Genomic DNA, 16,148 nt, shown 5'->3' on the forward strand with positions numbered 1-16,148 from the left:
AGACTATAAATCTTTACAGGAGTAGAAAGCCTCATCTTTCTCCCGTGGAACCAGCTGGTTTCAAACTGCTGACCTTGTACTTAGCAGCCTAATGTATTACCTGTGGATTAAGAAGTGTGTGATATTGTACAAATGTGGTTGGCACAATAAATTTATGGATTGTTATAAGAGTTGTAAGAGCCCCCAATAAAATGATTTTTTAAATAGTAAAATTTAAATTAAAATTTTTTTAAAGCATGATAAATTCAGCAAAATGGAATTTAACAATTTGGGATAGTATTTCATTAGGGAAAAATTCTGTGCCACCTTTGGGCATTTTGGTATGTGTAACAGATAAAGCTCTCAGGTTTTCTTCTACGTCAGTGTTGCAACTGGGAAAGCCCATGTGGTTGCAGTCTAGTAAGTGCATTCTACCTGTCCAAACGTTAATTGGTGTGTTTGATCCATGTCTTTGTTTGTTTGGGTTTTTTGCCTTATACTGTATGAAAAGAAGAATTTGTGTTACAAATGTGGCCTCCTCGGCTTTTTCAGTAGCACAGCCTGTTGAAGGGGAGAGATGCTGCTTAAATAAGTCAGCCTAGAAAGTGAAAACTGGGATGTGAAAGCTGTTTTTGTTTTTAATCATGACTGTTTCAGAATCAGTTATATTTTATTTGCTAGGATGCATTCTCTACTGTGTCATCTTTTTAAGTTGCCTTTTTAATTATTTGTGGTATTTCTTTGCAGTTGGTCTCTTCCCATGATGATGTCCATTTGCCATCGTGGCTCTGGTATTGCCTTGAGCGCAGGTATGTATGTCTATCCTACACACACTTTTGGGAGGAACTTTGCTGTTTTTGTGTGTCTTATAACCTCTTTTGCAGCTCAGCCACTTGATGTAGAGTTTATTTAAGCTTAATGTTCATCCTGTTAACAATGATGAGCTCTTCCCATGCTCAGGTACCTAACAGATTTTTAAGTCATTCCTTCTACTTATTGCTATTTATTGCTATTACAGAAATCAGAAACTAGAATATCATAGATAGAAAAAGGCTGGCTGGCTGATTGTTGGCTAATCATAGTCTAGGGTAAGCCATCATCATTCTTCCAGAAATTTAGTTGTAGCACCCGTTCTTTGCTATCTAGAATTGATCAGGCCCAAAGGATTAACTCATTAACCATAATCACCCAAAATATTGGTTTATAGACCAGGATGTCAGTTTAGTAATTTATAGACCATGAAATACAACTGCAGTTGATTAATACGCAGGTTTTAGATAATCTGTGTATTCCTTTCAGACAGGAAGATTTGTCACTCGGAGCGCAGCTTTTCGGGTTTCCTGAGATCTGATACACAGCTATACAGTCAGGATATACGCAAGATTTTTAAAATTTCCCTTAAAAGGTGCTGGAGACTTATGGCACAGTTTACCACCCTTTTAGCCTTACATATTGTTCTTCCAGTCCCTTGTTAAAAACTAGATTAGGGGAAACAGACGAACAAAACCCTAGATTAGTTTTCCCTTTCACAATTTACTTGTTCATTGTCATTCTTCACTAGTAGATTGTAAGTTCCGTGGGGGCCGAGACTGTATTTGTCTGTATTTTGATTACCTAATGTGGTACCTAGAATGCAGTAGATAATAAATATTTGCTGAATACAAAATGTGTATCACTCCTTTTCTGCAAGCACATGCTTTTAACTTCTCAGCTATAGCTTCACAGTGTAGATAGCTTAGTCTTAGAACTGCAATGGAGTAAATTCTGACCCATAGCTACCGAGGCTAAAAAACAGGAGCCTTATGTTAATGGTGGGGGAATAAGTTAACAAATACCAATAATGGTTGGGCCAACATGAAGAGTATAATAAATAGCACTGAATTATACATGTAAAAGTTGTGGAATTGGAGAATGTTTTATGTATATTTTTGCCACAATCTGAAAAATAATTTCTTTATAAAAATAATTTCATGAATAATGAGGACAAGGATGAAGAAAATGTTCTAGAATGTGGTGATAATTGTACAAGTGTAATTAATATGATTGAATTCTTGAATTGTGTGATATGTGGATGAAGTACTAATAAAACTATTTAAAAAAAAACAAAGAACCTACTATAACCATATTTTCAGGTTCTGGTGACATCTCATTTGATTCTCTGAATACTGACTATATACTTACCTACCTAGTATGATAGTCCATCATGGATAGTCTATATTATGTAATTATTAGTTTAGTGAACATTTCTGTATTATGTAAGTACTAAGGAGCCTTGGTAGCATAATAGGTTACAGCAGTTTGAATCCACCAGCCACTCCATGGGAGAAAGATGAGGCTTTTTGCTCCTCTAAAGATTTATAGTCTCAGAAACTCACAAGGGCAGTTTTCTACTCTGCTCTATAGGGTCACGGTGAGTCAGAATTGACCTGTTAGCAGTTAGTATTGATGAAAGTGAGTAAGTTTAGCTGAGAGATACTCAACATGGGAGCAAGAATAGATTAGCCTTAGAGTGCTGGAATGGTTCCTAAAGTAAATACTCAAATGAGTTATTAACACATACTTATCAAGTTGATACTTGTAGACCCTTTGCTGGCAAATGAAAATGAACTCATGACTGAGCAGCATAGAAATCCTTCTGCATATACAAACTCTTGCAGATAGTTATGTCTGCCTGAAGTATTTTCAGTTTCACCCTGGGAAATAAGAGAGAATCTCTTAGTGAAATATATGTAAAGTCGTAAGACCTGAGAAGCTGATGACCCATTGCTTTCTCTTTGTAAGACTGAACTTTTCTGTCTCTTTGGCTTGATACTTTAGTGGAGGAACACAGCCCAAGTGTAACTCACCATAGCAGGCCTTTTTACCACGTTGTTAGTAGCCAGCTCATCTGTACAGAGTAGAGCAAATGGCAGTGGTCTAGCATGCAGTGTGCTCCTGTCCCAGAAATCTCTTGCTTGATGCCAGGTATAAACATCAGGGTTGAAAAGAGAATTTCTTTTGACTTTTGCCTTGCTGAAGTAGAAATCGTATTATAAAAATACTCTTCTTTTTCATAATATCCTTCAAGATGTCTCCTAGATTTCTATAGGCTGTATTGTACCGCAGCAGATGTCAGCAAGACTGATGTAGGGTCCTGTGCTTAGAGATCTACTGCTGAACTCTTGGCAGAAACTATCACTGTACCAAAAATAATTGGTCGATATTCAACCATTTGAGGAATTAAACATATCAAAAACTGATTATTTTGAAGAAAAAAGTTCAAGTTGTATTAAAGACAGAGAAAAGCAAGCTTCTAGGAATTGACAAACAACCATCTGAGATGTTTCAACAAACAATTGTAAGCACCCATCTATGCCAAGAAATTTGAAGAACAGTCATCAGAAAAATACCCATATTTGTACCCATTACAAAGAAAGGTTATCCAGCAGAATGTGGAAAATTAGCAAGCAATATCACTAACAAATAAAATTTTGCTGAAGATAATTAAAAAGCAGCTGTAGCAATGTGAAGCAGCATGAAGCTGCCAAAAATTCAAGTTGGATTTAGAAGAGGTCATGGAATGAGGGATATCATTACTAATTTCCAATTGAGTCTTGGCAAAAAAAAGAATACCAGAAGATAGTTTTCCTTTGTTTTATTGAAGTATGCATGTAAGTTGTTTTGTGAATGATAATAAATTATGAATAACATTGCAAAGAATAAGAATTTTAGAACACTTGTTTATGTTCATGCAGAACCTGTACATGACCCAAAAAGCAGTCATTCTGACAGAGTAAGAACACATTGTATGATTTAAATATAGGAAAAGTATGAGTTGTGTCCTTTAACCACACCTTACGTATTCAGTCTGTATGCTGAGCACATAATCTGAAAAACTGGACTACATGAAAGAAAAAAAAATAGCATCCGAATTAGAGCAAGACTCATTAACAATCTGCTATAATGCAGACAGTGCAACTTCACTTGCTAAACTGATCAAAGCCTATAGCCTTCAATATGGATTACACTTCAACATAAAGAAAACAGAAGACCTCAACATCATGATAAAAAAAGAAAATACTGTATTTTTAAGGTTTTTGTTTTACTTCGATCTACAGTCAATGCCTATGAAAGCAGAAATCAAGAAATGAAATGTGGGGGAGGTAAAATCACTACCTAGATAATCTCACTGTCGAGTTGATGCTGACCCAATAGCAACCCTATAGGACAGGGTAGAACTGTTGCTTTAGGTTTCCAAGATTAACTCTTTACAGGAGTAGAAAGCCCCATCTTTCTCCTGCGGAGTGGCTACTGGTTTTGAACTGCTAACCTTGGAGTTATCCTAACTTACAAAATTGGAGTGAAGGAAAAGGCAATATACAATAAAAAGATGATCAACACTGTATCACTAAGGCAGCAAAGGTAGATACAGAGAAGTATACAAGAGTAACAGACAACAAACATGCACAATCCTGCATTATCAGTAATGTAATAATTTGTAAGAGAATGCAAAGGCAGTCAAGCCAAACAAGGATAAGTAGGCAGATAGGCCTAAACAATCACAGGAAAGAGCTTTAAAAAGTTTGTTGGGAAATTCCATTTTAATTTCATTTTACCATGAACTTTGGAAGCCCCTTCCGGTGTGTGTCTATGTATAGGTATGGCATAGGATATCTCTAGCTATATCTTTATGTGCTATAAATGTATCCATGTGTACAGTAGAGCAACAGGAAGAATTTATGAAAACTTGTTAGCCATAGCAGAACACTTTGAGATAATGTCATTGGGCTTAGAGGCTTCAGACCACATTATCAGGGAACAACTAAGTAAATTTGCATAGCATAGTTTATAAACAGTGTTCCGAATCCTGTGTTAATGACTGAGATCTCAAAAGCTAGTAAACTACCATCTAAGGTGCAACAATTGGTCTCTTCCTGTCCAAAGCAGAGTGATGAAAGATCAGACAAAAGGAAATAAATAGTGCAAAGGACTAATAGACCTCACCAGCTTCAGCCACTCTAGTCCTGAAACCAAAACAACAAAATGGCTCAGGTACTAATCACTTAAGTAGGATCACAATAAGTGTCTTGAATAGAATAAATAGTGTGAATGAAATCAAAGTTATGCAGAAGATTAGGCTTTCTGGTGTGATAGAGATTATTGGTACTCATGAGACTGACCCTTAGTTATTCTTCAAATTTAGGACTGAGCTCATTTCTGTGGTTTGCCTTTTCAGCCAAACAAAAAAGGGGGAGAAAAAAATCAAATAAGTAACATGTTGCGTTGATAAATCTGCAAAGATCTCTTTGGAGAGTTGATAAACAACGCAGTCACTTTGTCAGGGGTAGAGAATGTCTAGTCCATGGGCTCTATTAGACCCTTGAATGTTCATCTGTACCAGCTAACATTACACACCTCACCAAAGAGAAATAGTTTCAGCAATCACATTAGGGGTGAGTTAACTAAATGTTTGACCAGATTGATCGGAGAATGATGTTGTTGTTAGGTGCCTTTGAATCAGTTCTGATTCATAGCAACCACATGTACAACACAGTGAAACACTGCCCGGTCCTGGACCATCTCATAATTGTTCCTATGTTTGAGCCCATATTGTCAGTCCATCTTATCAAGGGTCTTCCTCGTTTCCTCTGCCCCTTCTACTCTACTAAGCATGATGTTCTTCAGGGAACTGGCTTCTCGTGACAACATGTACAAAGTCTGTGTGATGAAGTCATCATGTGGCCCTTATACTATCATACATAATGTTGCAATGAGTTGGGACCAACTTGATGTCAGTCACCTAACAACAGCAACAGTGTATGAATGTTGATAATTTTGTTGATAGGTAGGGCTAGAAACTCCTACCTAAGACCTTTACCATCATTACTTTGTTGGGTAAAAGATGGAAGGATGGTGGTAAATGGCATGGGTTTTGTCTGGGAAACATTGTGTAATTCCTGATGTATGTATGTATATCATTTTATTGGGGGTTCCTTATTTATGTATGTCATTTTATTGGGGGCTCATACAACTCATCACAATCCATATATCCATCCGTTGTGTCAAGCACATTTGTTACCATCATCATTTTCAAAACATTTTCTTCCTACCTGAGCCCTTGGTGTCAGCTCCTCATTTCTCCCCCTCCCTTTCCACCCACCCTCCCTCATGAACCTTTGATAATTTATAAATTTTTATTATTGTTTCATGTCTTACACTGACTGATGTCTCCCTTCACCCCCTAGGAGGGGGTTATATGTAGATTTTTGTGATCGGTTTCCCCTTCCCTTTTACCTCCTGGTATGGCTACTCTCCATATTGGTCCTGAGGGAGTTAGGGAACAAAGTTTCTGGGTCGATTCAGAGCTGTTCTTTCAAAGCATGGCATGTTTCCACGTGATGCTCTTTTTTGCTGGTCAGTCAGAACCCAAGGCACACATTTATCAGCAACCCTTCTCATCCTCAAATCTTTGTAAAAACTTGCAGAACTGAGCTCCAAGATAATCCAGATAACTTCCCTAGCTCTTCAGTGGTCTTTCGTTGGTCTTCAAGCACAAGTGCACAAATTTTGTTTTCATTTTCATTCATTCAGGAAGTTGATGAATGTCCAGTATGAGGTTTGTCATCCATCGACATTTCACCTTTTTTGAAACGAGAAACCACTTGTACGTACACTTGAGTTTTTCCCCATAGCGCTGTCCTTGTAAGCTGTGTTCAACAGCATAACAGTTCCTACAGCATTTTTCCCAAGCAGAAAACAAAATTTCACAGCCACACGCTTTTCTCTTAAACCAGCCATCACAAAAAAATGAGGTTCGAGCAAAACTGCTTTTATGAAAAAATTCATTGTGACCAGAGAGAACCTCCCAGATGGCACCACTGGGTGCACTCACTCAGAGCGAGTTACTACTCAGTGATCGCCTAGTGGGAAATTCATACTACAAAAGCTCCACACATTAGAGCTTTTTTCCATCTTGTTTGGGGGGTACCCCCTCGTATATTTTTTTCGTGATAGTACTTAAACATTATTTGTTTTTCCTACCTCTGTACCTTGAAAAACCTTAGCAACATTATCATATATTCTGTTCTTCCAAAACCGTCTGAGTTGGACTGAGTTTTCTAGAGAAGCGAAACCAGTGTTGTCATTGTGAGGGTATATATATAAACGAAAAATCTTGCTTTTTTGTCTGACATCTTCGAAAGGCTGCTCCAGTAGTAGCTGCTCTTTTGAGCGTGTGACGCCACACAAGGATGATAGGATGAAGGGTCCCAGGAAGTAGGCCAAGAAAAAGACCTAGAGAACAAATTCGGGTGCAAGGCCAAGAAGCGGACCAAAGGCAAAGTTCGAGACAAGCTGATTAACCTGGACTTGTTTGACAAAGGCGCAGATGATAAGCTCCATTAAGTAGTTTCCAGCTATAAGCTGATCACCCCAGCTGTTGTCTCTGAGAGCCTGAAGATTCATGGTTCCCTGGCCAGGCAGCCCTCCAGGAGCTGCTTAGTAAAGGACTTATCAAGTTGGTTTCAAAACACAGAGTTCAAGTACTTTACCCCAGGAACACCAAGGACAAAGACGCCCCAGCCGCCAGTGAAGATGCATGAATAGGTCCAACCAACTATATATTTTGAACAATAAAATTTTACTGAATAAAATGACAGAGAAAGAACTTTATATCAAGAAAGAATTTTATATTAATTTTATATTTAAAAAGTGACCTAGCCCAGTCTAACTCATATCCCTGGTTCAGATGTTAACTGGAGACTCTCAGACTGATACAGCTCCCGGTGGATGAAACAGTAAGGCAAAGCAGGAAGCTGGGAGATCACAAAGTATTGGGTATGGGTGCAGAATCATGTGGATCTGCAGAAAAATGGCAGGGTGTAACAACTCTGAGACTTGCCAGACTACATGGTACACCAGCCTCAAGCATGAGGAGCAAGAGAGAGAGTTCTTTTTGTCTCTCATCAAAAGACCACACTCATAAGCAGGTATCATGAAGTTGTGACCTGATCTGTATGTTGGCCTCCATCCCAACTTTCAAACTTTCAAGTTGACATAGAATCTAACTATCACACCTTCTTCCTAAATTCACGTAATAGAAAGTAGTGGGTGGTTTCTTTAGGGTAATGGTTTTCATTTTTCTCGTAAATGCTGAGAACTCAAAACTGGAAGGAAATAAATAGGTTTTTGCTAGGTGAATGACTGAGGCAAACTAGTTAACTCTAAAACCCAATTTGACCTTGTAAGGCCTCTAATAATGCTTCCCCTAGTATTGATGAGGCTTCAAGAAACTTCATACTCTGGGTGCTAACTTATGAAACTAAGGATGAGAATGAGAAGCTTGATGAATCTAATCACAAGCCTTTTAGAAGAGGATGTACACTGAACCAAATGGCAAGAAGAATTAGACCATTTGCCCTGAAATGCAGTCAGTCCCAACAGCAGTGATCTTTGCTTTGTAGCAATCAGTTTTCCATACAACAGCAAGAAAAATCTTTTGAAGTTGATTCATGCTGCTATGTTGCTTAGAATCTTCCATTTATTGTATTTTCCTTTGAACTTGGATTAAAATACCTTTCCTTCTCTAGCCCTTAGCTCTGCCATTCCTCTCCTTGTCGCTCTGTTTCACTCTTCGAATTCCTTGGATCAGGAAAATTCTTTCTTACCTCAGAACCATTGCATGTTTTGTTTCCTTGGTTGAAGCACCCAACCCCACTCCTCGCTACATTGTATCTGGTTAGTATCTCAACACAATTGTCAGTTCGAAGACTAAAGGAGTAGCTTCCTTGTTATTTTCTATTTCACAGCACTATTCCTTTATAACTTTTACTGCACTGTTTATCTCCATGTTTATTATATAATTTATAACTTTTGTTTACTAACTTTCTAAATCTGTCTCTTTCAGTAGAATATAAATTCTTAAATGAGTGGGGACTGCATCATATTCTCCAGCACTCAATAGATGCTTAATAAACATTTATTTACTAAAAAACTAAACCCTATTTACTTTGTTCGTAGTGGTTGCTTCAAAAATGTCTTTCTCCGTACCTTCTAAATAATCTCCTATTACGTGTTATAAACTGGATAGGGCTAATACATAGCCTCAACCCTCCAGGAATTAGTAGTCTAAGGAGTGAGACAAATATTTATAGCTTACTGTATTATTTTTTTAATACAGATAGAGGATACCAGAGGAGGGGCCAATAAATACCCTCAAGGAGGTAGGAAGATTGAAGGAAGGCTGAGTAGGAGAATTTGTGAAAAGTTGGAGAAGACATTCCAACAGAGTAGCTACGCCATGCAAAAGGTGTAGGGATTTAAAATAATCCAGAGTTACCAGATAAGAAGAGACTCTAAAAAGTTAAAAAATGGAATTAATAGCTAATGGGACAAACTTTCTACAAACTTTTTGAAGCCCCCTTGTAACAACTAGGTCTGTAACTTGCGAATAGGATTTATGGGAGAAGTGGCAGAAGATAAGGCAGGAAAGTAAGCCAGACATTGAAAGCCGTTGATTGGTTCATTAGATCATGGGGAACCATTAGAGGTTGATACTCTTTTTTTTTCCATTTTATTGGGGGCTCGTACAATTCTTACCACAGTCCATACATACATCCACTATGTCAAGAACATATGTACATTTGTTGCCATCATCATTCTCAAAACATTTGCCTTCTACTTGAGCCCTTAATATCTGCTGCTCATTTTCCCACTCCCCGCTACCTCATGAACCCTTCATCAGTCATAAATTATTATTATTTTGTCATATGTTACACTGTCTGACGTCTCCCTCCTCCTTCTTCTCTGCTGTCCATCCCCCAAAAGGTTGATGCTCTGTTTTGTTCCAGTAACAAGAACAGTTGGCCTAGATAAGTTTATAATTAGGTAGAGATATTTGGGATAATACATAAGTTAAAATAAGAAAGGTTTGTCTGAAAAGCATTTCACCATTAGTTTGCCTTTAAAACATTTATAATCTAAGAGATTTGTAAAAAGTTAGCAATGAAATAATTACAGATTGTATAATAAACATGAAGGAAATAAACAGTGCAATTATGACAGAATGTTGTCATGAAATAAGAATCTACTACTTTAGGCATGGTGGTCAGCAAGGTAGTCTTTGAACTGACAGTTATGTTGAGTTACCCAGCAAACAATGTAACATAAAAAGATGGAAAGAGGAAGCTACTGGCTCTCTTTGATTTCTCTTGATAACATAAGAATCTAGATGAAATTAGGTAAATTCCTTGAGAATGACAGACAGCTTAAGTTGTCATAATGAATAAGACTGAATAGCAAGATGCCATATACAAGAATAAAAAGGACATTCAGAAAAGAATAAGGATACTAAGAAATTTTAGAATTGAATGCAACTATAAATGAATAATACAATTAACTTGAGTGGGTTTAAGAATCATCCTGAATGTCTTAGATAATATTTAACATTGGATCAGATTGTAGAATCTTAATTTAGTGACGAATTGTCTGGATCTACCAGCAAACTTGCTGATTGGGCAGTCAGGTTTCTTTATGAAAAAGCCAAAGGAACTATCAACTTATAAGTAACTAATAGACCTCTGGAACAGCTATTTTTCCTTCTATGCCCTTCATATTATGGGAAGTCAATTTGTTTATTATTAGAATCTTGTCACTTCAGACTGAGTGCAAGAATTGGCCAACCACAAAGTTTCGATGATGCAGCTCTCACAGCATCACAACATCTCTCATCTAACATCAGTTGCAGGTTTTCAAAACCAGCCTTAAATAGATTATTCACTGGGAAGTGCTCTCAGCACTCACTAAAAGCTGTTGTACTCACAATCCTGGCTTACTAAAGGGAAAGGTTACAAATGAAAACCAATCGAGAGATGAAATACATAGGCAGAGTCGAGGAGGGTTCCTCTCCTCATGGAGTCATGGATGGCATTTCTCATTTGACATCGATGGAGGGGAGTATTGCTAGATAGGGAAGCTCACCAAGCAATACATCCCGCATTTTCTGCAGGGCTGATTATAGCCCATGTATCTGACCTTTAGTTTCCAGCCATTTTAGATGTCAGGCTGGAACTGTTAGTCCCCAGTTCTTTCTGGAGATCAGGCAGTTATTTCGTGGGCCAAAGTTCTCACCATAAGTCACATTGTCCAGGGCTCTCGGGCAAACAGACATTCCTATCAAGGTATGATATTCCATAGGCCCAGAGATCACATCTCAATAGCCAAGGGCAACTCTTTGAATAAGGCTTGTTTATTTGAAAAATTGGGGGTTCAAACCCACTGTTCCTTGGGATAAAGATGAGGCTGTCTGTACCTATAAAGACTTAACAGTCTCAGAAACCCTATCTAGGGTCACTGTGCATCAGGATTGACTCAGTGCCATTGGGCAGATTTTCAGATAGTATGGGAAGAGCAGAGAGGGCATGAACTTTGCAATAAGGTGGGAAGGAGTTCATATGCAACTTCGCAAAGTAGCTGTAAGAATGGGGATACCTTTTTGCTGTCTAAGGAGATACCAGTTAGAATTCAAAGACCATAAAGTAGTAAAATCTTCTCTCAATGGATGTGATTTATTATTTATCATAGTAAGCCAAAAGTTTATGAACATTATCACTAAGGAATGTAGTACAATTCAAACCATTGACTAAGGTGACCTAAATATTACGTAGGACTGGAATGTGGATGAAATAGGCTAAATTTGGTTGATAGTCGTCTATTCTATTTCAGGGAATAAGCTGGCAGCCTATGGAACTTTGGGGCCTCAGATATATGAGGGGCTTCAAAATGTTCATAGGAAAATGAAATGAAAAGATTGTGGAAATTTTCTTTTCTTTTTTTTTAAACAATTTATTAGGGGCTCATACAACTCTTATCACAGTCCATACATATACATACATCAAGTGGAAATTTTCCATGAACTTTTTTACGTCCTCTTGTTTTGTTAGGTTTGTAATGTTGTAAAAATTAAATATGAGTGTCGTTAGGTGGGATTTGCACCTCCCCGGTTATTTATGAGCACAGCTCGGCCACCACAGCCACCCTCCTGACCCCTACTCCCCACCACTATCCCCACTCTGAATTGCTTTATGCTTTCCATGCTTCACAAATTTGTGTAGCTCCTATAGGTATTTGGATCTGGCCTGCCCACCAGGGAAGGGTGAACGTCAGGATGAGTTGTGGCAGTGAAGGAGGAATGGGTAATCAGGTATAGAAAAGGGAAAAAGTGAAGGCCGAGGAAACAGAAAATAATACTGCCAGTGAGTCGATTCTAATGAACTTGTGTAGGGTTTCCAAGACTGCAGGCAGCCTCATCTTTCTCCTGCTGGGTTTGAACCACTACTTTTCGCTTAGTAGCCCTATCCCTAAGCCACAGCACCACTCTTAAGTTAATATAAATAAAGCTAAACACCAGATTCTCGTAATGACCATATAGGACAGAGAAGAACTGCCCCTGTGGGTTTCTGAGAATATTAATCTTTGTGGAAGTAGAAAACCTCATCTAAGCTGATCTTGTAGTATGAGTTAGAATTGACTCAATGGCAATGAGTCTGTTTTGATTTGAAAGACCATGTTAAAAACAAAGCAAAAAATATATAGACATTGTACCATGGAAAATGCATCAAGTGCGGGGGGACCAGCCTTCACAAACAAAAGGGTCCTAAGGGGCAATTGTGTAATTAAAGGGTAAATTAAAGAAACATGAGACAAGGCATGCACGGGATCACCTCTTCCATGGAGACTGGAACCACAGGGAGAGCTAATGTATTCTCCAACAAGCTTATATAGTCTTGGGCTACCAAGCCCTGGTAAGCACATATGTAACAGGAAGGGTACATACAGGGGACTTACTGGAGGCATACACATAACAGAAAGGGCATACCCATGACAGGGAAGGTACATGTGTAACAGGGTAGGCGGGTTTCAGAGTTAAGATGATAGCTTAACCTTGGCCTTCCCTGAGCTGACTTGACTTTAGGTGTCCAGGGGACAATCCATGATCTTTAATCAAAAAGGAGTCTGTGCCTAGGGTGGGGTGGACAATAGGGTCTCATTGCTCTCCATGGCAGATAGCGTCTGGGCTAACTAGAGAGCTGCCATGTGCTTAATAGGAACATCTTTAAGTTGCCTATTGTGGGGAAGATTTTCAGTCAGGAGAATGTGACCAGGTTTCATCTCCAAATCATGAACGTGAAGGCCTTCCTCCACCAGAATCTGCCTCCCAGATTCCTTAAATCTGAGCATGGAGAATTTGTCTGCATACACTAGTTTTGCTTTTGAGCTCTTTTAGTACTAGATTAGCCATCAGTCTGCTAGATGATTTCTTTTTCTGCTCGTAATAATACCTAATTTTAGAATTGTAAGGAGATAGAATACTGTCACCATGGATATGTAAATGTAGTTTCTAATACAGATCTGGTAGTGATTATTATTTATGTTAATGGAAAGAATATTTAATCCTACACACCTCAGAAAACATCTCATTCTTAGTTCTTCCCACTTCACAATTGTTACATCGTAGTCCTTGTGTTACCACAGGAGAATGATCTGAAAATGAATCGTCACCAGAAGAGAAAATGCTTCTCAGAAATGATTTACTTTCCTTCAGTGCAGGAATACTCCTGACCCCAAGAGGGACTGCAGGGGAGCAGCTGGACAGAATAGATCATGATGAGATTAGTATGAATCCTGTTTTAGATAAAAGAGTAGTCTGCTGCTGTTAACCTGAGTTTTGTTCATCACTCGGACAGCTCTGACAAGGCTCTTTTAGATGTATTTTCATGATGCAAAGACGCTTACAGGGAAGTGCTTGAAAGAGCTTGTGATAGCTTCTGGAAGTGACAAGAGGACTCCCAGACAATCGTCACCCTCCTGTATACAGCACCTAACTGCCACTGCCGTGGAGTCAGCAGCCACATAAAAGAATCCCTTGGTTTTTCCCCTTCTAATCCTTAGGTGAGACAGCTTTAGTGGGTTTGTTCTCCCAGTTGAAATTGGTTATCTGTTAAGAGTAATCACTTCTCAGACATTGAGGTGTAGGGAGGGGAGGCTACCTCATGCTTCCTGATATACTGGACAACAAAAAAGGATTTAGGAAATCTCATACTTAATTTTTTCTCTAATGGGCATGCAAGCCATGTCATACACATGTTACAGGAAGGGCATGTACTAGAGGAATGTATGTGATAGGAAGGCACGCACATAACAGGATGGGCAGGTCCTAGAGTTAAAATGGTGGCTTAAATTTGGTCATCCCTGAGCTGGCTTGCCCTTAGGTGTGCCTGAGCAAACATCTGTGATTCTTATCAGAAGGGAGGGGGCAGTCCTTAGGGTGGGGTGGACAATAGGGTGTGATTGTTCTCCTTGGCAGACAACCCTCATGCAGATAACCTTCAGCCAACCTTCCTCTAGTGAGCAACCCTGAGCTTGTAAGAAGCATTTTAAGACTGGCAATATTACGGGGGAAATTTGGGGGAATAACTTTTAGTTAGGAGAATATGACTGGGATTCATCTCCAACTCATGAGTGTGAAGGCCTCCCTCCACTGGAGTCTTGGCCTCCCTGGCTCCCAAATCTGGGTGTGGAGAATTTGTCCACGTGCGTTTTCATCCTGGTTCTCAGTTTCCCACAACCATGGCTCCTTGCTGGTTACAAAGAAGCATATTTCAAATAATTGAAACATTAAAGAGATATATGGCTTAGAAAGTTCCTCATTATTTGGATTTCTATTTGCCTTTTTGGTAAGTGTTCTTATTTTTTTACTCTGTCAGTTTTGTTCTTGTAGTGTTTTCCTGAATTCTTCTAAAGGTTTTCCATGTTTTCCTTGATTTTGTCTGTAGTTTTCTCAATCTTTCAATCTTTTGAAGGAGTCTAATAAATAGCAGTCTTTTTAATTCTTATGTTAGTTCCAATGCCGTTTCTTCCTGAGAAAGATCTTCTGGCTCTGGATTGGTCATTTGTTTGAACAGCTGTCTTGTTTTTTTCCTGTGAATTAAAATTGTTTGTTGTCCGAAACATTGTAGTGTTATTCTACTTGCATTTAATTGATTTTATGTTGGTGAGACCTTAGGCACCAACCACCTGTCTCCTGGTGGGTGCAGTCGGGATTGAGAGTGTGTGCACGATTCTGTTTGCTGTTTACATAGCACAGTTAAGTTTGGCTGATGCTTTCAGCCATCTATTGATGATCAGATAGTGCAGGAATAGGCATTTTGCCTACTTTTCTATCCTTTCCTTTGAAGTTCAGGACTCCAGGTGTATCATCTGTCTTGTTTCATTAGGTCTCTCTCGTCTTGTTACAGAGAATCTGTGTAGCATGTCTGCCTAGTTCACCATTTTGCAGGATTTCAGTAATTGCCTCCAGCCTTATAGAAGGAGTACACTGTATACAGGAATTAAGTTGACAGACTGAGAAAAGGAAATGGAAATTTTCATAATAGAGTGATAATACTGTGGGGAGCCAGCCTCCCCACAACCGAATGCGTCCGAGGGCTGGTTGCAAGAGACATCAGACAAGATAAAGCATGCAAGGACTCTCCTCGCCATGATGACCAGTACCAGAATGAGATCGACTTTATTGACTCACAGACTATATCATCTTGAGCAAGCCAGCCAGGGTAAGCATACATGTAGCAGGAAGGGGTTGTACAACAGGCATACACGTGACAGGAAGGCACATAAGTAACAAGGTGGCCTGGCTCTAGAGTCAAAATAGCAGCCTAACTTGGCCGTCTCTGAGCTGGCTGGACCGCACATGTTTTTGAGCTCTTCTCCAGGGGAACAATCCATTCTCCTCATCAGAAGGGAGTGGGCACTACTTAGAATGGGACAGACAATAGGGTCTGATTGCTTTTGATGGCAGACAAGCTTCGGGCAGATAGATAGCTTTCAAGCAGTTGACCATCGTGTGGAGAATATTTCCAGTGACCTTGTGTTTGCAAACAGCACCTTAAATTTGGCATTATTATGGGGGGACATCGTGGGGAATAGCTTTTACTTAACGAGGATATGAGTGGGACGCATCGCCAACCCACAAACGTGAAGGTTTCCTCCACAGGAGCGCTAATCTCCCAGGCTCCTTAATTGAGGAATGTTGAGAGTTTGTCCTCATTCACTCTCTTCCCCGTTGTTTCCCACAGTAATACCTTACATTTTATGTCGAGCTTAGTCTTTTATACTTGCACATACACTATTTCATT

At 39.1% G+C, this 16,148-nt stretch overlaps 1 protein-coding gene across 2 annotated transcripts in view; it reads left to right on the plus strand.

Annotated features, from left to right (window-relative positions):
• Positions 1 to 16,148, plus strand: part of SDHC (succinate dehydrogenase complex subunit C) — a 49,141-nt gene that overhangs the window by 24,843 nt on the left and 8,150 nt on the right. For both annotated transcript variants that reach the window (XM_075563985.1, XM_075563994.1), the window contains one exon: positions 727 to 788. In XM_075563985.1, the coding sequence (XP_075420100.1) occupies positions 727 to 788 (62 nt within the window). The remainder of the gene's footprint in view (positions 1 to 726; positions 789 to 16,148) is intronic.

The sequence above is a fragment of the Tenrec ecaudatus genome, chromosome 1 (genome assembly GCF_050624435.1).
Source record: "Tenrec ecaudatus isolate mTenEca1 chromosome 1, mTenEca1.hap1, whole genome shotgun sequence".
NCBI lineage: Eukaryota > Metazoa > Chordata > Mammalia > Afrosoricida > Tenrecidae > Tenrec > Tenrec ecaudatus.